General features: G+C 41.9%; 1 protein-coding gene across 1 annotated transcript in view; it reads right to left on the bottom strand.

Moving 5' to 3' along the window:
- The window catches only part of KCNIP1 (potassium voltage-gated channel interacting protein 1), a 155,513-nt gene extending 130,976 nt beyond the window's left edge, over window positions 1-24,537 (bottom strand). The window contains exon 1 of the mRNA XM_015615617.3: window positions 23,928-24,537. Coding sequence (XP_015471103.1) covers window positions 23,928-23,988 — 61 coding nt within the window. The 5' untranslated portion in view covers window positions 23,989-24,537. The remainder of the gene's footprint in view (window positions 1-23,927) is intronic.
- Window positions 24,538-24,769: the final 232 nt, after the last annotated feature.

Raw genomic sequence — 24,769 nt, 5'->3', positions numbered from 1 at the left:
CATATAGAAGAATTCCAGCTGGAGCAGATCCTTCTGCTCTTGTGTGAGACCTCAGGCATTAGCCACAGCAAAGAATTGCTGCTGGACTTAGAAGACTGGTGATCTGATCCAGTAAGACCTATTCATCTGCAGCTTTTGCAGCAACATGAGCAGCACAAATAGATGTGGCATGTGCTGTGTGCCAACAAGTCCAAAAGATCTGCCATGGAAGCAGAACTCATACAGGAGCAGCTTGGTAGAGACAGGTCTGGGCTGGGGCTGTCTGAAATAAGCCTGCTCCATGCCCACACGTCTCCCACATCGTCTCTCCTCTCACACCAGCTGTCACAAGTGGTACTAAGATCAACAAACATTGACAAGGTTCCTCAGACACAGAGATATCAAAGCAAGCAGTGACTGGCTACATTGGGTAAAATCTTTTCTTGCAAATCACACCTGGACAAGCAGCATATTACCTAAGGAGAAGAAGACACTTTCTTTACCAGCCGTGGTCTACCTCTCACATGCAGGGCTACATCTCATCCTGCTGGTCTGGCTTAATCTAACAGAAGAGCAGACAATGGAAATCAAGTCCCCAGCTCCACAAGCAGCACAGGAGAGCAGGTGTCTGTTGGAGTGCAAGCAGTGAAAGCCACCAGCCAACTCCACACTCCCTGACATGGAGCTCAGTCCAGTAATCTGGGTCACATCCACACTAATTCTGTCCTAATTTACCAAGCTAGAAAACCTGCAGAAGCAAATAGGTGTATGTACTTTTTAAATTTGTCTTTTCCCCTTAGCAAAAAGAGTGATTATATTTCTTTTTATTCCCACTAGAGCTATCATAAAATATTAACCTCAAGCCATCCAGTTCCATTATAATTATGTGCCAAAAATTGCTAGCAGATATTGTTTTGCCATCAACATGAAGCTGGCTAATCCTCTGGGAACCTCTTTTTAATTAAACACCTAATACAGTATGATAAACATTGGAAATATGCACCTCTCCCCTGTTAAGAATGTGGCTTGATTTCCAAAGTGTTCCTAATCAATTCAAGGTGGCAGCAAATTTACAGTGATAGGAAATATTTAGGGCTTAATATTTCAGGTAAAGGTTGTTGTAGTGATTCTATTAATAAAAGAAACAAATTAGTGCAAATACAACATAAAATCCTAATACAGCTTTATTTTTAACTCCAACCTTGGGCTTCCCTTGTCAGCTGCTAGCACTGACCTAGCACACAAGTTTGGCGCTCTCAGTTCTGGACTTCTCTTTTTCCCTCATGGTCTGCATTGACAGTTTTAGGTAGTAATGTTCTCCTAATCTCTAAATGCATCTTCCACCCCTCACACAACATGACAAGGTCTGTGACTAGCTCATGTAAAGCAAATAAACATTCACAAAGCTCTGGCTCTATAGCATCCCCATTTCTTGCCTAACATTATCAGTCACATAAGAACTGTACAAAGCTTGTAGAATCCTGTTTCTGCATAAGCCATCACAGCAGTGGCTCCAGTTCCAGGGCAAGCCACAGGCACCAGAGTGACTCCTGATGATCGCTGCTCTAACACTGCAGAAGTGTGTGCTGAACCACAGCAATTTGTAACGATCATGTGCTGACTGAGGGCAGCTACAAAATCCCTCCAAAATCCAATAATAGTTCAAAGATGGGTTTCTTACTAACATCTATACTTTCAGTGCTTTGGCAAAGCTTTAACAGAAGCAGATTTTGAAGCAGAAAACACAAGTAAAACTAATACATGGTTTCACCTGGGCCCTTCTCTGCAATTTATGTGTCTCAAGTAAAGAGAATGACCAGCACATATGTGGGGATCAGGCCCACAAAAGCAATGTATAAATTATATACAGATTGATAGCCTCAGTTTTGTTCCAGGAGCATGTGGTGCCTTTCCTGGGTAAAAAAATGCTAACTTCTCCACATTCAAACAATAATCAAGTATTTAATCCATTGTCAAAAGAAAGCATCAGCAAAACAAGCGAACAAACAAAACCCCCAAAAAACAAAGGAGACAAAAAAATTTTCACTTAGGTCAACATCTAACATCTCAAAAAAATTAAAGGACCACACTCATCTCTTCCTGCTGCAAGGACTCACAAGAGTCAAATAAGTGGTGCGGGAGCTTTGCCAAAACCAGTTAATCATCCCTGGTCATGTTATGAGAACAAGTCTTGAAATCAAATTTTCATCAAATTAATGGGTACTCTACAACTGGGATAAGGGGGTTCACCAGCTCGAATCTCATCAGTAGCAGTCAAGACAAAACAGCTGAAACCTTCTAGGGAAGCAGCACATCTCACTCTTGGGTCCTGTAATTGATGACCCAACTCAGCCCCCCTTCACAAGAGGGGACCACAAGGAAACCTACATCAGGACACAGCACACAGACCAAGGGACAAATGCAAGCATAATAAAATGAGTTCTGAATTCTGAAGACAAATAGTCACACAAACATGGAAACTGCTGCCACAGCTGCTAACTGTAGAGAAAGTTAATGTTTCCTTGGTCAAACACAGTGTCCTGCTATCCCTGCCTTCTTACAACCGCTTTGGATACACCAGCTCACACCAGCTCCATGAAACACTCTAGTTCCCAATAGATTTAGGAGAGACAGTTTAACTCAGGACAGTGGTTGCAGGGGGTCATCTTCCCACCCATACAGAGCAGTTCTTCTAGGCACCAAGGCCCAAGGGATCGCAATCAGCCTGGTCCTGGCATTGCATTGTGGCATGGCACAAATATCACATGACAGCTGACCCAGTGCAGAAGAGCACTCTTTAAGTTTTCTTTTTGCCTCTGGCTTCTCATTAAGCACTTTGAAGTTCTCATTATATGCCTTTCATCAACATAGCTTTTGACCATGAGACTGTCTGGCAACTTGGGCTTTTGAACAGCAAAAGTTTGCACTGAATCAGCTTCAGAGATGAAAAAACTGTCCTTGCTTCTCCCTGCCAAACCAAGCAAGGAAAAACAAATTCAAGAAAACCTCAAGCTCTACCACTATCAAGTACCATAGACAAAATCTTATGAAAAGAATTTTATGGAATCACCTTTTTGCTGATATCCTGTAGTTGAGCACTGTTGGAATAGACATTTACGAATAAGGCTTTGGTCTCTAAGTTGAAAGAAAAACCATGATTTCTCCCTGCCTCTGATTTCCACACAATTAGCTGAGGTTGCAACTCCTAACCAGTGCAACTTCATCAGTTCTTCCCAGAGTGATCATGACGAAGACCTGAATGCCAATATCACACTTTCAGCCCAAGTTTGATTTTCTGTTTCTTAGAAAGGGTTGAAAATATGGGACACTGTACAGTTTTTAAGCACTACTTTTCAGTCAAGTGAAATATTAATGCCAAAATGAATTCAATAGCAGGCAGTAAGCATTGGGGGACCCCATCCTATCTAATTTGTTGTCATCTGCAGTAATCACTGCTATTAATATTACTGTGAAGAACATGTCACAAGCTTAAATTCATCACTTCAGCATGTCATTCAGGGAACATGTGCCAGCAGGAGTGATTGTTCTTTCCTCCTCAGCCTCTGGTTTTAATATAGAAACCACAATGACAGTTATAAAAATAACACCCAAGTGGCTGTGCCAAGTGTATAGCCATTAGAGGTTAGTAATAAATATTCAACAGAGCTCAAACTGTAAACAGAGGTCTAGTCCTTCTAGGAAAAGCTATCTATTACTAAATGAAGGATATGGAGCTTCTGTGGTTCCACAGTACAGACCCAAAGTACATAGAAAGATCAGTTCACCTGATGTAAAAATTTCCCTTTTTTGGTTTGTAGTAGCAGGAACAATTAGAAGAGAAAGGAAGCAGAGAGGGCTGTTAAACTCACACAATGTAGGAATTGTTGCTTCCCTGAGGACACATTCTCCACTAGTTGCTTGGCTGGCAGGGTGTCCCTTGGCACCCATGTAGTAAACTTGCTGCTTCAGGAGGAGAAGAGCGGGAGATGGATGGAGGGCATGCAAGGATGGCAGCACAGCAGGCAAAAGTGCTGACTGTCAGGAAAGCCACTCCTGCCCTGGCTTTTGTCTGGCAGCACAGAGAAGGGTAAAGCCTGCACACAGGAGACTGCAAAACCTGCTGCAAAACCCTCCAGTGGCTCCCCCTCCCCTCGTGTCTTCTCTTGATGGAGTCACGCTGACAAGACTATGCCTGCACACATCACAATAACTTCTGTTTGCTCTGCAGACATACTGAAAAAATTAGACTCTGAGGTCTTATCTCACACCTAAGAGTTAAACTGTTCTGTATGTTCTGACATCTCTTGCAGTTAGAATTTCCTTCCTCCAAAGTACACTTTTCATTTGTTCTAATTTAATTTTTCTATTCCTTATTGAATTCTCTGACCTAATAACACAGCAATACCTTATAAACAGAGAACACCAAGCTAAATAACATTGCTGTTCTTTCAAGGAAAACAAACATGAAGATCTTAAAGGCAATGAAGAGAATCTATCTAAAGCTATCTTTGCAGAACATCAAACATCCTGGACAGCATGCTCTGTGCTGGGGGGCAGAGGGAGGACATTCTCCTGGACCAGTTGTAATCAGAAGCATCTCTTGCCAACTTGGGCAACCGTGCTGACAGATGGAATGTGATGCTTGTCAGTACTAACATAGTTGGCACAGGGTTTCAGTGAGGGATAGGAAATCCAGTTCAGCCATTATTCAGTGCTTTTGAATATAATCCAAGAGAGATGATCCATTGCTTCTCTCATGGTGAAACCACACCACTGTGCACTAACCTATCTTTATCACATTAAGAAAAACAGCAAGAAAACTTCCAGCGAAATCCCAGACAGGCCAAACCAGAGAGGCACCCATGTGTGGCCTGTGAGGATGGCTTGGCTCTCCCTGTGAGCAGTGTGGGTGCCACAGGGGAAAATGGGCATGGAAAAACCAATTTGAGAAAAGATACCTGAGATTAACTCAGATCTTTATTCTGAAGAATTTGAGAGACTTATACTGCACACTAAGAGGTTTATGTGCAGATAGTAGTTATCCCCCAGTACATTTCCTCCCTGAATAATTTCCTTATATTTTAACTTTTTAATTATTTTATCCAATCCTTTCTGTGGTATACAGTGCCCTTATCTTGCTGTTGGTCTTGGTAGCTCAGGGCTGCCATTCTGTATTACATTCTGTAGGGCTCTCTCTCACCTCTCAGGGTTTTGGCATGTGGAGAGGTGCTGACAGGTAGGCTGCAGACCAAAACAAGCTGGACACATGCCTGGGGGAAAGGCAGTATTTGACCCTCTCATTATTATTTCATATTCTCTTCTGTAGAAAATATCAGACAGCAATTTACTGGGGGAAGGACAGTAATTTTTTCAGATACTGCATGAAAGAAATACCAGTCTGGCCTGCAGTAGATTATGTGGGACAATATTTTATTAAATATTACATTACATTGCTGGCAAGTTAAGACGTTGATTCATTCCTTGTATTGAATTCGTTCACAGTAATGAATGTATTGCTAAATCCCCAAAGGCCCTAGCATTTTCTCTCACTTTTATTGATCAATAGTTTATAACTTTGAAACTATTTGAAATCAATTTTTAGTGATTAATGTAACTTATTTTCTAGTCTGAAAAATAGTGTAGGCAATTATCATCTGTAGAGCAAGGCCCTGCCTAGTCAGAACTGCTGAAACTGCTACCATTATTTTTTACATTAGTCTATATTTCAGCACAGAAATCAGTAAAAGGGTTTCTCAACACTAACTGAAGCACATTCGTCTCTCAGAAGTCGCTCTGTAAAACATGGAGGATGGACCAAGAAGAATTAATGGATGATGCAAAATCTTTTTATAATCTTTAGAAGAAATGTATAGAAAAAACTGAGAGAGTGTGATTCTTAATCAAAAGCAATGGGCATAATTCTTCGTGGCTCCTGAAAGATAACCAAACAATTAATAAAAACTTAGTGGGGTGGGAAAATCATTAAGGAGAAGATCCATCTCCCAAAAAAGACAGAGTTCAAAACTTCTGCAATGATGTGCTCCAAAGGCTTTGCACCGGCACCCAGCTCTCTCCCTTATTAATGTTCCAGTGTTTAAAACTTAAGCAGTGCAGAAAATGTTTTCCAGGAGGTCCTCACAGTAGGGGCTTTCAGAAGGAATAAGCCTCAATATTGGCACACGGAGGTAACCTCAGAGGGTTACACTAACCAGGGTCAGAAGGACTTTGCATCATTTCTGATGATTACTGGGCTTTGTGGAAAGCTGAGATGCTGAAGCCAGGAGGGCAGTGGCACCTGAGGAGTGGAAGCCTAGGGCTCACTATCTCTCACATGTAATCCGCCCACTTTCCCTTCAAACTACCCACCTGTGAAATAAATCCCTGCTCTCTTGAGCAGCTTCAGTAGGAAGGAATCATAAGTTACCTCCCCACAGGAGAAACAGAGAAGTGGAAAGAGGTAAAAAAGAAAGAGGAAAACACTCAGAGAAAGAAGAGAGGCACAGGAATACAAAAGGGAAGAAAAGGAGGAGAATCACATAGCAGGAAAAGCACATATTTGAAAAAAATAAATGTTTAGAAAACAGCAGGATGTTGAAATCAAGAAGTAATTAGAATAGTGCTAAAACACCTGGACAATGCAGTTTTGGAAGCAGGACAGCACCCCATTAGAATTTGCATCAGGAATGACTTCTTCATCAGGGTCCTTTTATTACTCAAAATACAGCAGTTTTCAAGTTACATGAGCAGAATATGTTTGAGAGATTTATTGAAGGCCTCCAGAGATGTCCTGTACAGACACAAGCTCACTAATCCTAAACAAAAATTTCAAAGCCTACTAATCCTACAGGAAAACTTCAAAGCCTCACATGAAGGGCAACACTGAGCATTTGCCACACCAAGAAAAACATCCCACAATTCAAAATGCTGTTTTAACAGTCCACAGTCCACGTCTACATAGACAGTGGCATAACACCGTCATCCTCCACAGCATTCAGAGACATTTACTTTGGTTATTTACTGCTTTGTGAGAAAATGTGTGAGCTTTGACAGCTGAAGTAGTTGTCTCTGTTTGAGCTGTCACCAAGGTTTCCTCAGTTCCCTGTACTTTGCTGGTTTTCCAGCTGGCCAAGGGGATGGTGCTGCACACTGCATACCAGGGTAAGCAAGACACAACTTTTAGGTATATATCTCTGAAAGCTTCATTGTTGACAAAAACTGTGTTCATCCTGAGCTTGATGGCACAGGAAAGGAATAAACTAGGAGCACAAGAGAGGAGGGAGCTCTGCCCCACTACATCATCAAGTGCTCACAGACTTCAGTCACCTTTGAGATTTTGGACAAGAAGAAAATGAGTTTAAAAGAGATGTATCTGGAGGACACATGGAAGTGGTTGAACTGAGGAGTAATAGTGTTCACACATTTGTGTTGCCAGTCACACAGCATCTAAGAACTATTCTCCTGCATATGCTTGCACACAGATGAGATGGGAAGCACCAGACTCTAAAGCTCCCATCCAACCTATTCCAATCTGGCTACAAGGGAAATTCTGATGCCTGCTGCTTCTTGAGCTGTTTCAGCCAACCTGTACAAAGCCTTCAGTAACACTCTGAGTGCAAAGCCTATCCTCCTTATCCTCTTCCTGCTTTCAGAGACCATCTCCTGCCATCCTCAGGTGCTAATTATGGTAATAGAAAAGACTCAGCAGTTTGCTGATGTAATTTAACTACTGAAAATAAGAGCCATGCTTTATGGTAAACTAGTGATCCAAAGCTGAAGAATTGGACAACATTTAATTCTTCTGGTTGCCTAACAATGGGCTGTATAGCATGAGTTATTTTTTCCCTATGCACTATAGCCACACTTAACTATCAAGCCACAGAAAAAGGATTAGCAGGGAGAAGAAGCACAGATCATTTACAATATTACAATATTTAGTTTATTAGGGCTGATTCCAAAGGCTCACACTGCTCTGGCACCTGTTCTACCTGCTTGCATGCTCTTACAGCCTCCTTTGACAGAAGCAAATTGTTCCCCCAGCTTTTCTTGACCAAGCTGACAGACCTTTGGATTCCCTTTTTCATCTTGATAACATTATCTGCTTTCATCTATTTTTTATTTTTCATTCTGCATCTTCTTTTTACATATTGATATCAAATAACTCTTCCCTTCACTAAAATTGAGGAACATGCAGAAACAAGCAGAAACATGTTGATACTAGAAATTCATGCCATTTTTAATAGAAAAAAGTTTTGTTTCTTTCATGGAGTAATTTTGCACGTATCCACAGAAAAATACAGAGCTGGGTTGTGTGGCACTTGTTTGTTATTCTGTGTTTAAACTTAGAAACACATACAAACCCTGGTGAGGTAATCTTGATTGTCCTAGAAAGAGATTAATTGTCCCTGAGGTTTAGGAAGTAGTGACAGACCTTCATACAAAGTAAGACTGGGACTAGACCTTGGGCTTCTTCTTGAGTGAGCTTAATAAAGTAAATCTTCATCTTTTGAAGCCTTCATGTTTTGAGTTCAGGCAAAATCTAATCTGCTTATTTGAAAAGATGAAAAGAGAAAGTGGAATACTTCAAGATAGGATGAGTACTTCTGAGCCTGGGTAGCTGCAAACTTTTCTCAGTATTAATCACTCCTATTTCTACCATGCTTGACTAAAGGAAAAAAAAAAAAGAAAAAGCCACAAACTGGGAGAAATATTAAAACCATTTTTCAAAACAAAGGCTATATTACAGATAGACAACATCCTTGGATGAAGTCAATAAAGGTTTTTGAAACAAACAAAAACCTTGCTGTTCATTTTACAAATTTATGACCTTAATTCAATAATCCTTCTCTGTAAAATAAGGAGTGCAGTTTTAAGCAGCAAATGAATGGTTTTCAGAACTGTATGTGCAATGATTTCACCAAATTCACAGTAGTACCAGGGCACTCAGCTCACCCCAGGATCCCAAGGCCATTAAGAGCAGGGATGGCAGTTACAGCCTCTGGCAATGCTGTTGCCTTTGCTCAGTATGAAACTGTGTATGCATTGGTAGTTGGGCAAGGGACAAAATAAGATGTGTGTCCATACATCCTGTCCTTTGGGATACTTTCTACAGCACGCTGCTCACAGCACTGCTATGGACTTGTATATAGGAGAACTGAGCTATAATCTAGGACACAGTCTACAGTGTATACCAAAACTATTAGTTAATCATTGGCAATGATTGCATTTGACACAAATCACACATGAGCACAACAGAACAGCTGTAAGTACAATACCTCCATACAGGGCCAAAAGCAGTGGGAAACCCAATGGCCTTCAGCATGTTTGCCCATAGAGCAAACTGCAGCCCAGCTGTGCCCAAGCCTGCAACAATGGGATAAGGAGCACAGCAGGCAACACAGGAGCCTAAGCCATGTGGAGGGCAAGGGAGAACAGAGCAGGACTGAGAGCTGTGCAAGGAGATGTGCATGAGCTCAAAAAGGCAGGGCAGCAGCTCTGCCAGCGTCCTCTTGCAAAAGATGGTTAGACAATGGGCAAGTTCAAAAGAGATTTTGTTTAGTGATTTAATGGCTTCTTTATAACACAATTTGCCCAGTCAATGGCTAATCTTCTACAGGCTCATGCAGGGAATCTACTAAACATTCACCCTCTAGAAGTACTTGCCAGACATTTTGGAAAAGCTGCAGCACCAAACTCCTCCAGCTTCCACGGAACCAGGTGAATGCAGGAGGTGCAGTTGGAAGGTTTCTCCCAGGAACACCAACCTGCACTTCACACATGCATGCAGCACAGCTGCCTTCAGCAGCTTCACCACTGAACTTTACTCTGAGTATCTACTGCTGTTGGATTTATTTACTCCAATCCAACACTTGACTTTGAATTATTTGCTTCTCATTTGCCAAAAGAATGGTTCCCTCCCTCTTTTCTATGATGTGAAAAACGAGGTTTACATAATTTTTATAGAATTTAAAAGTTTAATAAAAAAATCAATTAGGAGAAAAAAATAAAGTATACAGATACAGCTGGGTGTCTCTTCATTCAGCCAAGAGACCACACCTTACTGACAAAGGATTGTCCCTTAAAAACAGAACCCTACTACACATCCATAAATTCTCATACATATTCATACATTCTTCTTAGGATCTTTGGTGTTCTTCTGTTTAGTTTTCTCTTGCCCCCTTCCCAATAGATCAATCTTCTTGGTGCCATCGAGATTTACATTCTCTGATACCAGAAATGCAATAAATTCCTCCCCCCAGAGTTCTGGTCACTGCTGTCTTCATCTGGATAAGATATATTACAAATGCAGGGGTTCTCCAGCTATTTTTTTTCTCAGTCTTTGGGTTATACAAAACAAAAGCAGTTTTTATTTTAATACTATGCCATAGCCCAACATATATGTATTATATTACTATTTCTAAGTTTCATCAATAACAGAAATAAACTATATTAATACAACAAAATTTTCCATTCTTATACACAGAACATTAATTTTAATATTTGTGAAAAGCCAACAATATAATATGTATCTATAACATATGACAAAACAATCTAAACTGTTGCTGATGACAATAGAGCTAATATTTACAAATAATTACCAAAAAATATTTTAAGTGTTGAAAATCCCTCAGTAAAAGATGACATTTACAGATAAATTTACAACATAAGATGTGAGTCACAACAGACAAAATTTCTCAGAGAGCTTATATCTACAGATATTTAAATAACTGTGTAAATCATATAGATACTGCACATGCAGAAGCTCTTTTAACATAAATGATGTGAAGATTTCTATTTCATGCATGAGGAACTGGATAGACCTGAGTGATGCTGTATTCCTCTTCAACCCTGCACCGGTGCTAAGGCTGATGTTGGGTGACATTATCCCATATACTTGTTAAAACTCTTTCAGAAGACAATACCAGTTTGTGCTGGCCACACTTTATTTTTTCTTTGGGATTCAAAAATTAAATGTGTCTTTCTGAACACTACCTTTCATGGAAAAAAAGACATTTAGGGCTTAAAAGGTTTCACTCAAGAGTAAATCTGGATTCTCCTTTTTTCCCTCTTTACCACCAGGGAAAAGATATATCAAAACATATTTTGCATTTTATACTAAATACAATGTTAGCTGTAATAAAAAAAAAATATCTCCAAGGTCTCATCATATTTTTTAAAGTTTCTGTATCTTTTGGCACATTTTTCTGATCTGTATTAATACTTCAAAAGGATAAAACTCTGTCCTACTTCTGCCTGCCACCCTTGCACAGAAAGACATGTCCTATTTGGCTTTAAAGGAGCCTGTGGAGGCTGCTCGAGAGGAAGCTCTTAAGAAAAAGACATTTCTACTCAGGGCCCAAGGCACACACCACCCGTTGTTTTACAAGCCTCTCCCTTGCTTCCAACGTCTATTGTTTCAACAGCTCGGAAAAATCAGGTGAGTGGGGCCCCCTCACCCTCCTGGGACACAAGAGATTTTGCACGCCGGCTGCCGCAGAGGCGGCGGTGGCGATCCGCTGCCGCTCCTTTAAGTAGGTTACTGGCACCAAGGGAGAGAGAATTACCCGACGTGTTCATCTGCTCTCTGCCCTCCTGCATCACCGAAGTGTGCCAGTCCAGAATAAGTGGGAAGAGACTCCCTGGAGAGAGCAGCGTTGGCAGCAAAGCCAGCTCCAAACTTTCCAGGCTGAATTAAGCTCGACAAGATTTGTTAAATTCCCATGCAATTAGTTCATGGCTTCAAACTTTCCTCCTGGACTCAGAGGATGCAATAGGATGCAGGGTAATGTTTTTCTAATAGCTGCTGAAGTTTAAAAACTGAGGCTCAGGGAAAATAAGACGTGGCAGATTGAGATGTTTGAATTGAGAATCCTAGATATGTTCCAGCTGCAGAGCAAGGAGATTTTGGGAGCTGGATTTACAAATCCACATGTCTATTTTATGAGGGTGCCTAATCAGACTGCTGCAAAAATAAAGCTGTCTGACTTATGCACAGTGTTTCTTTTCACTGCCATGTGTTGGCTGGTTTAGCAGTCAAGAATGTAAACTGATAAATCCCTTCTGTAATGTGATCATTACAGTGAACATCAACAGGAACAAGTAACAAAAGTGATTTTCCTCATATTTGTGAGCAGTTTCTTTCTGTATATATCTCCTTTCACAGTCCAAAAAACATCTCCAAGATGGAAACAGAAGGCAGGTGAAAACTTATGTCTGGTTTTGAGACTGGATTTGTTTTCAGGAATTTGAAATCTGTACTCCTGTTCCTCTAAATTCTCTTTAATTCTGCAAATATCTTACTGATGGTTTAGATTCTCTGCTTCAAAGCTACACAAGCCTGCAGAGACTCCAGGCATGTGCACTCAGCTGCATGCTCCAGAGCTGTGTGTCCCAGAAATGCATATGCATGAAACAAGGAATCAAAAAGTAGGAAAAACACTTAGCTCCATTTTCTGGAATGTCTACAATGAAAATAGAAGTAGGACAGAGATCATTTTGGCAGTGTCTCCACATTTATGCAGACCATGAAATGTGAGTCAGTTGAACACTCTCTTACTAGTACAAGAAATATTCAGTTAACAAATGTTTTGTTCTCTGGGAACCAGGCTTATCTTTGTCAGCATTTAAGTCATATTCTGCTGTCTTTTCCAGCGTAGAAACAAACATCTCTCTGAGTTGCTCTCTCCCCACTGCAGTTACCTTCACACCACCCTTCACAGCAGAGAATGGATTTAAAACACAAAATGTTATTTACTCAAAATCAGACTCAAAATCAGGGAAACAGCAGCAAAATAGAAAATTTACATTACTTTGCCCTTAAGAAATGTCATTTCATTTGATGTAACCTCAACCTGATGAAGGAAGGGCACCTTGCCCTGAATCAGAATAAAACATTCAGAATAAAACATTTCAAAGCACACAAACGATTTAAAACACAAAGATTTGAGCAGTTACTGCTGACATCTCTTCACTCTGTACAAGATCTTATGGTAAACACCACACAGACAACTCAGGAAGGTGATGCTCATTTCCATGCACACATCCCAGCCTATCTATGCAGGGTTCCAGCTTTTGCTGCCCACTCTGGCACCAGGCAAAGGACACATTCAAACACTCCCATTTGTGGATGAACAAATGTTCTCTTTGGAGCCCTACAACCATTACTGATTTCAAAACACCCTGTGGTCTCTGTGCTGTCTGACCCTGCAAAGCAGTACTCACAACATGAATAAGGATGCCTTAGCTACGCCCTCCCACTCTCCTAAATCTCACATGATTGGGAGCTAACTCATAATGCTTACAAAATACAGCAAAACTGAAGCACAACAAGCAGGCCAGTGGCAAGCAATTAACTTAGGCAAAACTCTACATCTCTAACAGCTATCACACAAAAAAAGGACAGCAAGCTGATGAGGATGCCCAAGGGCACCAATGCAGTTTGGCAGCATCATGTCACTGACCTGCACACTGGCAGATACAGAGCAGCAGGTGCTGTGAAGATGCAGATGGGGCACTTTGCACCAGGTCACAGGAAAAGCACAGATGAAGTCAGATCTCCTGCAGCATCCTTCCCACCTCATCCTGTCTGATCAGTTTAATTTACAAGGAAATGAGGCTCTTTAAACAGATTGCTCTAGATTCATGGCTAACAGGACAGAAACATTAAGTAAATGGGTATGATTTGTGTGGGCATCTGCAAGGAAGCCTCTCTTCAGAGGACCAAAGGTGCACCCCATTCCTTCTGTCTACTGGGGAATTCAGTAGCCTTTGAAAGTTTTTGCAGGTGGAAAACACTACCAGATGTGCATGTCCCCTGCATTTATTTATATTTGTTTCACTATTTTAAACTATTGTTTCCACACAGAATTCAGGTGCATTAACTGAAAACACAGGGCCTGATCCTGAACTATACAGACATTTTAGGGCACTGGTCTCCAAACGGGAGCCTGTCCCTCTGAAAGGCCTACAAAGGGGAGCAGAAAAGCTGCACCTGAGCTTCAGGGCCCTGAAGACCATGAGCTTGGCTTCAGCTCTGGCACACTCCAGCAGCTTCCAACAACCAGCAGCCTGGTTTTGATCCAGACAAAGTTTAAGAACTTTTACCAGGTCATTCCCCATATCAATAATTTCCAGGCAACAACTAATAAAGGGACAGTTTTTCTAAATACAAACAATGGAAAAGATCCATAAGGAAATTCATTCCAAATCTAAGCGTTTCCACAGCTTCCAAAACATCTTACAAATTCCATGGGGTAAAGAAAAGTTTCAGGTTTGAACCAGACTTTTAGTCTAACAACTGATGGGCTTTGTAGGTTTTACAAACCAGTAGTATGCACAACATGAGAATGAATTTGCTCAAACAAATACAGCCTCCGTTTACCCTGCACAGCATTCGCCTGGACATAACTGGGCTGTAGGCGACACTCAGAGTGACACAGTGGTCTCTCCTTGCATTGCTGAGCAGCCTCAGCAACCAGCACCTGAGGAAAGTGTGCACAGCATGCTCCTCTCCTGTGCCACATTAACTTCTGAACTGCAAGTACTTCACCTCCATCAATAATAAGGACAGAGGAAAGAGAAAAGATAGCATCATCTACAAAAGATGAAAATGCAAGTGTAGTCATGTAAAATACTCTAGCTGATGGCATTGTCCAGAAAATGCCTGATTAGAAAATTCCCTTCTCTTTACTTCATACTTTACTGGAGGGCTGCAGTGAGCCAGGGCGGCCCAGTGCTCAATCCAAGAGGTGATTAGAAACAAGGGGGCTCAGCTGTAATATCCTTAACTCCTGCCAAGTAGAGGATGCCAAATTGCTAGTGTAAATAGCCCCTTTTGATGCCTTAAAGCCCTGGAAATTAAAGGTATATTCCTGTAAGATTGGTCTCTGGTTGACTTTCAGTCCCAGTACGAAAACTGCTCTGCATGCAGGTCCAGCTGCTGCCTACACAAACAGGACAGGGCCCTGAGGGATCAAGTTTACTTTGCAGAGGTGGACATGCTTGCCTTTATCCATTGTTAAGTACATACAAACGACCACCCAGGCAGAATTTTCCTCATGCCCTAATGTAGCTGTCTCTGCAGTTGTCTGCAGACTGGCTAATTCTGTATGCACAAGACTACAAATGAGACCTTCTGTCAGCTCCCATGTTAAAATATTGGTTAAAATAAATGCCTTGTTACAGGGATTCAGCTCTACACAAGCACATGCCTTCAGTTCCTGGGGTGCCAGTATCACAGTTTGGGGTCACGTTTGACACTCCCAGCGAAGCATGTAAACCTGTGTGCCAATTCAATTACACTGGCTTATTAGGATTAGCATGCAACAATCCTCTCTGCACTGACATAAAGTTTTCTTACTGCTTCCCAGCTTTAATTTTCATGCACTGCTCCCAGTTCAAATGGCAACACGGTCAAAATGGTCAACAAGTGCTTTGAACTGTGTGGATTAGGAATGCAAAGGGGTGCTAATGCTCCTCGCTGCACCACAAGGCTTACCTGCATGGGATGAAACAGTTTCCCTAAGGGAAATTGTCCTTTCCCACAGATGTTTGCTGGCTCCCAACACTTTGCAGGTGGAGAGCTAACAGCATCTTTTACATGGCTGTGTGTACCCCACAGGGAGTAACCTTCAGCTCATTCAGTTTGACCTGCTTAATCAGGGGACTTGCCTGAGGTTTCAGCTGATTATCAAAAAATCTATGGTACAGAATCACTCACTAGAATAGAGCAACAGCAGCCTGGGAAAACATACCTGGGAGCTTGTCCCTGAGCTGCAGGAAGCAAAGTTAGAACAGTTGTCAAAACATTTGAGCTGTGCTTCTGAAACCATGCTCTAACAAGGTAAATCTTGTGAACGTGGCTTGTTTCATCCATATTTTCCTACATATAAATTTGACAGGCAGAAACATTTATTTTGTCAGAGCACTAAAAGCCCCTGATATTCAGCACTGATCTCTGGCAGGCTGTAATTCTGCTCCCCGCTCCCAGTGACGCTCTCTGACTTAGTTCCACTAAGGAGCCCCCAGTAAAATAATGCCGTGGTCTCATGGGTTTCCTAGAAACCTGCCTCCAGCAGCACAACATGTATCCTGACAGCCTTGATCTCCATTAGCTGTTCTCAGTCACAGTATAAAATGTCTTGTGCCTAGTGGCTTTTACAGGCTGTAGCTGTGGCCATCTACAGAAATGCTGGGCACTTCCCAAACAGCCACCCACAGAACAAGTTTGGGAGAGAAGTGTTTTTGTGGAGCAAGAGAAAAGCAAACACTGCTGTGTGTGAAGAGCTGTGGTTGTTGAATATGTCAAGAAAGTAATGTTTGGATTGAGGAAAGCCAAACAGATGTAGCAGAGCTATGCCAGGAAAGGATGGCTCTGTTACTCTCTTCATGTCTTCCTTAAAACATCCTGGTACCAAAGCCAGGCCAGCTCCCTTCCTGCCTGCTCACCCTCGGCCTGCCTGCAAGTACCAGATCAGCCCCCCAGGCAACTCTGCTGCCCCACTCCTGCCTGCTAGCATGCAGTCCTCCCTTGCCTCCTCCAGACCCACATCCTGCCCATGAACCTCTATCAATTGTACTATGCTTTGTTCAAAGTCTTCAGAGCCTCTCTGCACTGAGCAGTGCTGGCAGAAGTAAGGTAGAGATGAACCGGCCACTGTCTATACGCTTTTCAGTTCCGACAGACATCACCTGACAGCGACAGCCACAAACACAAACTGGAGACATCTGGACACAGCTGCTTTCAGTTTTGACTTGCCTATTTTGAAAACATGGATGTAGTTTACACTTTTAATAATTTTTCATTTGTTAAGTACAAGCCATCTTATAAAAATAGTTATTCCCTTCCCTCTGCTATCTCAAAAAAATCAAAGGGAAAAAAAATAAATACCTTGCTTGGAATCCTAAATATATTTTGGTTAAAAATGCTGCTGTGCTACCATACAGCTGTTACCTGCATTTCCTAGTTGATACCCAAGGCCATTGGGTCCCTTCCTGCAGAGATGGCATGAGGTACCCAGGGCACTCTGCACCTGCTGGAAAATGCCTCTCAGAGAAATGCAGAAGGCCCTTACCTTATATATAGCCAGGACACAGAGACCCTGAGCAGGTACTCAAACTTTATGCATCTCTGTGCCATGACATTCTCTGGGTAATGTTTTTGATTAAAGAGACACAACACTTATCACCCAAGTCTGTCACCCACTGCAAGAAAGTCACAGTCACACGCCTTCACGTCTAAAACTACAACAAATCATAAGCCACAAATTCATTTAGTTTGGAAAGTTTCTGGGAATAATTCCAATTAATAACAATTTTGAATAATGAAACATTTTAGCTAAAAAAAATCCACGTTTGAAAAGTTTGTAAATCTTCAGTCTTTTTAACAAAGCTTAAATAAATATGAAAATAAACTATTTGACCAGGGGTTTGTAACTGGAGAAATCAATAATTTTTATTTTCCTCTTGCATTTCACTAAAATCAGAATGACTTCATAACTTGCCTTGGTTTACTTGACCCTGCTTTTTACTTCAATTTTTTCTTCAGAAAATTTTACAACCCTTACTGACTCTCATTTATATATTCGGTGACATTAACAGCTGTAAAGCTAGGAATTGTTTAAAACTTCTGCAGTGTATTAAGTTTGAAACTCTTCACATCTACAGCTTTAAATATTTTCAGTTGCAAAAAATCCAACTGTTTCCTAGCACCCTTTCCAAACATCAGCTATCCAGTAATGCACACAGGAAGAGGTAGTGATGACAAAAGCTGTTATTTAATGTTATATATTATAAGGAATATTACCAAGACAGAAAGTTAAAAGTTAGAAAGTATTTTCTGATTTACTCTTTTGAATTATTGTGGGAAAAAAAGAAATTTCAAAGCACTGGCAGAGCTGATCTCTGATGCCCTCTTTTCTTTGTGGTGGGATTTCATGGCTCTGCCTGGACATGCTGCATGCACGGAGGCACACAGTACTTGTACCCATGGACAGGAAATCTGCACACATGTATGCTAATGTCACAACACTCAATAGTGTACTTTCCTCCATCCATTTTGTTTTATTCCAAACCTCCATGATGTGTCTGACTGCAGCATTTCAGGCAGGAGCTGTATGCCTGTGGGAAGCAATCGGGGACTCACATAGCTTATTTTTATTTTATCATTGCTATCAACTCTTAAGACCAGCTTTTTGAGATCACTCTGCCTCACTGTCAGGAGTCACTTGAAGGCAAAGGAAGAAATTTAGAGCTAGCAGTTTCTTAGGAGCTAAAGAAATTTTGGCTGCAAGATGGAGAAGTGGGGAATGGAAGCAGTCATGAGTCGGTATGTTCTGGTCACCTCTAACAACACACTGAGATGAACCAGAGGTTGGTAGGACACAGGGAAGCCAGGGACAAACAGCTCCCTCACCTCTGTGCCACTCACAGGTGAGTCAGCCAGGTGGCTGGGATGTTTGGCTGCTGTGACAGCAAGCAGCCTCCCACACACCTCTCTGCACTTCAGAGAAACCAAAATGCTTCATGCAAACAGGCATGTTCTGACATGCACTTATTGGTCGCTACAATTTCTGATTTGAGTGCTTACACCAAACAGTTTTGTTGCCGAGTACTGTTCTGTACACTCTCTACAAAAGCAATTCCCTTGAAAAACCTGCTTGTCATATCCTCAGTTTTCAGTGCAGGCAGACGACCGTGGACTTGACCTGCCATGCTTTATCGGACGACAATCAGACAAGACTAGGGAGAGAAAGTGAAGAGTCAGTGCCAAATACTGCCTCTTGGGCACAGCCAGGAGAAACCAAGTCAGCCATTTCTTCCATTCTCTCTAGCACCTGCTCAGGTCTCCAACCAGGGGGAAAAATAATTGTTCTAGAAGGAAAACAGGTGAGCACTAATCGCCATTCAGAAAATACCCAGAGCACAGTCTGAATCTTTAGAACATATGCATTCATTCATGACAGTGGCAAGCTGTCAAGTTTTTTTGAGGAGCAGAAAGAAACAAGAGAAGGGGAGCTTTCAAAGCTTTTTCTTTTGCAACAGTATGTACTGGGCAAACTGAATAATGAGGCAGCTTCCCTGCTCAAATCTATTATCTCCATTCCATGGCTGTACTAAGGCTGAAAAAGGCCCATTCCTTGAAACACTAGTGAATCACTTTTTCACCTTATGAGCAGAGAAGCAGGTTGTTCTAGCACAGGGAACTGAAAGGGCACAGTCATGACCCAGCAACATTAGGCGCTCAGGGCAATCTGATGTTCAATCTGACTGTGAAGTCTAGCAGAGTTGGCTTCCTGGTAAGTAAACCACCTGAAAATACAGCTGGTCAGGCACAAAATCTGATAATTTTGGACAATAAGCCATTTCAATATAAAGCCTAGAAATTACTCGCTATAAAAATCACACAACTGACATTTTAAGCAAAGTGAATTTCTGATGTCAGTTCAAGCAAAATTAAACAACTGTGCCAGATTCCTCTTCTTAGGTTAGGTTTGGGTAGTCTTTGATCAAAACATGGTTACTCACATTTAAGAGAGTCAGATTACCAACTGAAAATGGCGTAGCTTGCTGCTGCTGTCAAGGTCATAGCCTGTAGTCCTAATCCAAACAAAATTCAGGTATAGAGAAATATTCAAGTTATATTTCACTAGTGGAGGTAGGGGTGAGTGCATATTTAGAGAACAAACAAAAGAACTCAGGAGTAGAGAAAGCAGTCAAAACTAGAAATTCCCCCTGCTTTAACAATCTGCTAATCCACACGTTTCCATGGCAAATATGGAAATGGCTGATTCTAGTCACAAATTTGATCAAGATTGAATGCAGGCTGTAAAAACATAAGAAATTTCTATTTCTGCATCTGGTTGAAATCAGAGATGCAGTAGTAGTGTGCATTGTCTACTGTGCTGGCCCTCTGCTTTTTAGTGTTGTGGTTTTGATGAGGTTTTTCCCCCTCATTTATTGATTTATTGCTTATGTTTGCAGGAGAATATACAAGCAGCTTGATAGTCTCAAGTCCATCTCAACCATCTATGTAAGCACTAACTACTAATACACTAGAGAGGACCAAACAGTCAGCTTTGTTGGCATTTGGTTCATAATGAGCTTTGAATGTTACTTCCTGATCCCAATACCTCAAGTCCCTGCATCTTTAGAGTTTTAAAAGTGACAGTAATACCCAGCAGTACCCATAACCAGAGGGTCCATAAGGATGGATGGGACCTCAAGTTCCCTCTTCAAGGTTAGCTATGGCTTGGGACTGCATTCACTTGAGCTTTGAGTACCTCCAAGCTTGGACACTCCACAGACCCTCTGTGGTGTCTCTTCCAGTGTTCAGTCACCCTCACAGTAATTTTTTTTTTTTTCCTTATGCTCAAGTGGAATTTCTTTTATTTCAGTTTGTACCATTCCCCCTTGACCAGCCCCTGGGCACCAAGAAGAGCCTGACTCCATCTCCTCTACCCCCACTCACATATTCATACACCTTGACTGAAACTTCCCTGAGCCTCCTCTGCTGCAGGCTGAACAATCCTAGCTCTTTCAACCTCTTCCTGTATTTCAAATGCTCCAATTGCTTCATATTCACCATAGTCCCTCAGTAGACTCAGCTTAGTAGGTCCTCGTCTCTTCCATCCTGGGGAGCCCAGCACCAGACACAGCACTGTGTTGCACAGAGTGCAGCCATCAGTGCAGCACAGAGAAGGAGCATCACGTCCCTCAGCCTGCTGGAGAAGCTCTGCCAGGCACAACCTAGCAGACCACCAGCCACCTTTGCTGCTTACTGTCAGCTTGTCTCCAGGACCTCAGCCAGGCTCCACCAACATCCCAGGAATGCTGTCTGATATATAAGTGAGGTGAACATGGTGAAAAGAAGTATTATCTTTTAGTAGGTTAACTCAGAATGCTGGAAAAGGCAGACAAGAATCCCAACAAGAAAAAGTTCCTAATGAAATGTACAAATAATAGATAGAACTGCTCCGAGCCACTCCCATAGCGAACAGCACAAATCTCATGGACTGTCTGGGACACTTCAGTGAACAGGGAAAGCTTCTGCAGCTTTGTGATAGGACTGGAAGTCTAAGAGGCAGAAATCTTTATCCTGCAGAACAGGACATGTTGCTCCCAGCCTACCAACACAAAATGCCTAATTATATTGGATTAAGTTTTCACATTTGAGCCAAGTGAATGATGTCCTCCTGTACAAATGCACAATGCTGTCCTCTCCCAGAGACAAGGGCTCATGCTTGCTGGACCACTGCTCTCCACTTGACAATTTCTGTGTCACTCCTGCCTTTATCGATTCAGGCCCCCCATTTTCATTAGAACAAGCAATTTGAACTTGTATTCTTGAACAGTGCTAATACATCCTCTCCAGCCTTGCTACTCACAGCTGGAATAACCAAACCAGCCCCCAATGCCACTGCCAACACCCCAGACCCAGCCAAGGAGGACATGAGGGTGAGCGGCACAGGCAGAGCTGTGTCATGTGCTGAAGCTGCAGGGGTTAAGCATGGGCCACTTGCACCCACTCTTCTCTGACCCACCATGGCCTTCCTGGTCTTAACTGATCTCTGGAACCTCCTCACTTTAGACATGACCTGTTTATTTTACCTATTCTTGAAACACTGCTTTTTTTGGTTTTTTACTTTATTACACCAGAGAATCAGAGCTTCAGACACTGGTGTGAGCCATTCTACCTGGAGTAGCACATACTTACCACCACGAGAGAGCATTTGTAGAGGTGTGGATCTAGCCCTGTTACAACTATTTCTCCAGGCCCGTGTTTTACTAGCCGTATTTAACTACTACATAAAGTCCTGAAATATTAAGATAAACACATAGATAAATACAATAATTAATATATAATAATGTGATAACCTAATAATAAAATAAAATAAACCAAACATATAGTAAAAATAAAAATAAAATAAATACTCAATCTAAGATAAACTTAGCAATAACCAATGGAGCAGTGGCACCCAGGCACCACTAGCCAGCTGCCCTCTGGCAGAGAAGCCCCACATCAAGCTGCACCAACACTGGGACAAATGATCCTTTCTCTCTGCTCAGCACTTGAGCAAGCACAGCCAGAGTTCTGGGGCCAATTTTGGACCATGGTAGAGCATGGTCTGGTAGAGGCCACCAGGATGGTTGAGGGCTGGAGAGATGCCAAGGGAATGTGTGGGCAGCACAAAGGAGTCAGTCCATCATGTAGTGGTGGCTGTCTATTTAACTCACAGACAAAGAACAATTTCAGATTGTATTCAAGCCCAGCACACATTAGTGTTTCACTGCTCACAAGGTGAAGTGCTAACTGTCAGTGTAAAACACACCAGCAAACCACACAGATAACACATCAGAGCCAAGAGGACATAACTCTGGGAACAGAGGTTTTGATAAATACAGCTGAACAACCACTGCCAGCAAGCATCGGCAAGATCGAATTCCATTGTGAAAGTTAGAATGTGTGACCATACCCTGGATTTTTACTGCAGGTGACCTCCAACAAAAAGCAATGGCTTGCATCCACTGGAGTGTGGACTCAATCACAAGACAACAGTCACAGAGAATGGATATGTTCAGCCACAAATTACCTACATTTAGTGGAAATTAGACCTCAGGTTTCTGGCAGGTGGACAGGACACCCCTTGGTGTCACAGCAGCCACCATGCTCAGCAAATCCTGTTCAGTTCTTGTGTACTGCAGTGCCTAAACATAAGTCTCTCAGCTTCAGGTGTAGCTCAGTGCTTAGGCAGTTACACAGCTATTCTTACATTTTAAGTAATATCATACATGTCCCAAACAACCACACAATCATAGGGGCAATACAATAACACAGAAAGGTGAACTGTAAACCTTGTACACACACTCTAACATAAAATGTTACCCTACAGGTATCAGGAACACAGACTTTTACTCCTCACAAACTTGTCACAAACAAATCTCCTCACAGCCCTTGCCCACTTCTCTTTTGCATGATTAATTGGTGTTTGATATTTCCTAAGACAGTTTTCAATTTAAATTGCAAGAAAATCTATACCAACTTGCAGTTCAAAAGCATATATATGAACTGAGCAACTGATCCAGTGGAAATAGAGACATCCCTAGAAATACCAAGAGACTGTAAAATGCAGAGGTTCAGGCAGGGAATATTTCTAAATAGCACAAATATTGCCAAAGTTATAGAGCTTTTCTTTTTGTCTACTAAACAATATTCATTCTGACAACCTCTGACAGTGCTTTCAACTTCCTGCTCAGCAACACCCTGGAATTTGTGAATTAACCCTGAAGAAAACTGAGTGACGCTCAAGCAAATACTACACAAACCAGACCCCCTGAAAAATCAGCATTTAGAGGCAATATTTATAGATTTAAGGATTAAAACCCCTGGAACTGCTGCCTACTTTCTCATTTTTCATGAGCTTCTGCTTCTCTCCTTCTTTAAAAAAAATCCTAATTCTTTCCCCTCTTGCTAATCTTTATAAAACACATCATTAGTACTGCACGTTTGGTGTTGAACTACTGAATATGCCACACTGATTCTAACAATACTCCCTGAGACAGAAACCCAAAGGTATTGAGAAGAATTTGCTGTATATTTATATTTTATTCCCTCTTCAAAGGGTTTATACAGCATGGGATTTGGAAATAAACACGTCTCTTCTGCAAGTGCTCTGCATATGAAGCCACTGAGCTTCTCTTCATACATGCCTGCATGAAGGATTACAGTATTTCAGATTCTTTTCAACCTCCAAGCCCCTCTACAGCAATTTCCTCATGCCCACATGTTTTCTCCACCACCTAGCATCCCACTCTCCTCTGAAAATTACCCCTCACAAAAACATTGCCAGGTTACTTGCAAGTGGCACATGTTCATTTTCTTCTCCCTTCCCAGGCAAATGTCTCCCACAGCAAATAAACCAAAGGAACAGGAAAAGCATAACAGGAGGTCTTACCTTTTGATGGTCTTCTTTGTTTCGTTTGTAGAGAAGAGAACGTACCCATGACAGCACCCATTGCAAAAGCTACTCGTGAGTTTTTCGGGAGGATTTATTTTGGCTGATTTTTTTTTTCTATTCCTCTTACCCCACCCCTCCACTGACGGCGAACAAAATCTATGTGAAATGCCCCCAAGAACAAAACAAAACAGAGGAAGTCCAGACAAGAAAGAAAAGAAGGAAGGAGGAGGAGGGAAAAAAGCAAAGCACTGCAGCTCGGCATTCAGCAAGCGTTAAGCTTTGAGGGGTTTTTTTAAGTCAACACACATGCACTGACTCACAGCCGGCTGCACTGTTATTATTCAAAACAGCTCCCCATCAAAATTTAAATGCTAGGTATATTCCCTCAGACCAGAGCTGGCAGCAGATGCATCAAAATATTTACTGGAGCACAGCCACATAAACACACAGGCTAATTCTTCCTCCCGTTCCCTTATGGCTCCAACCAGCAGCCTGTAGGTCTAGCGAGGGAGCATCAGAGCAGCTCTTCCAGTGAATACTAAACTGGAGCCCTGTAGACATGCTGAGGGTCTCGGGGGGAAGCCAGGGCTTTGGGCTGGATACCAACTCGGAATGAATGGAAATCTTCTGAGTAGGAAGTAATAGTGAGCAAGGCATCAAAGCCCCAGCTGCGCGGGCTGTGTGCTCCTGCTAATTAAGAGTCTGACAGAAAGGTAGAAAGCAGCAATTTCCAACAGTCTTCTCAAGCAGAAAACTCAGAGGAAAATTACTAAGTGCAAGGGGGGGAAACAGAAAATTTCACCACAATCCTTTTCCTTCATATCTTGTCTCACACACCA

This window comes from Parus major, unplaced genomic scaffold, assembly GCF_001522545.3.
Source record: "Parus major isolate Abel unplaced genomic scaffold, Parus_major1.1 Scaffold189, whole genome shotgun sequence".
NCBI lineage: Eukaryota > Metazoa > Chordata > Aves > Passeriformes > Paridae > Parus > Parus major.
This window is presented reverse-complemented; position numbering and strand designations above follow the sequence as displayed.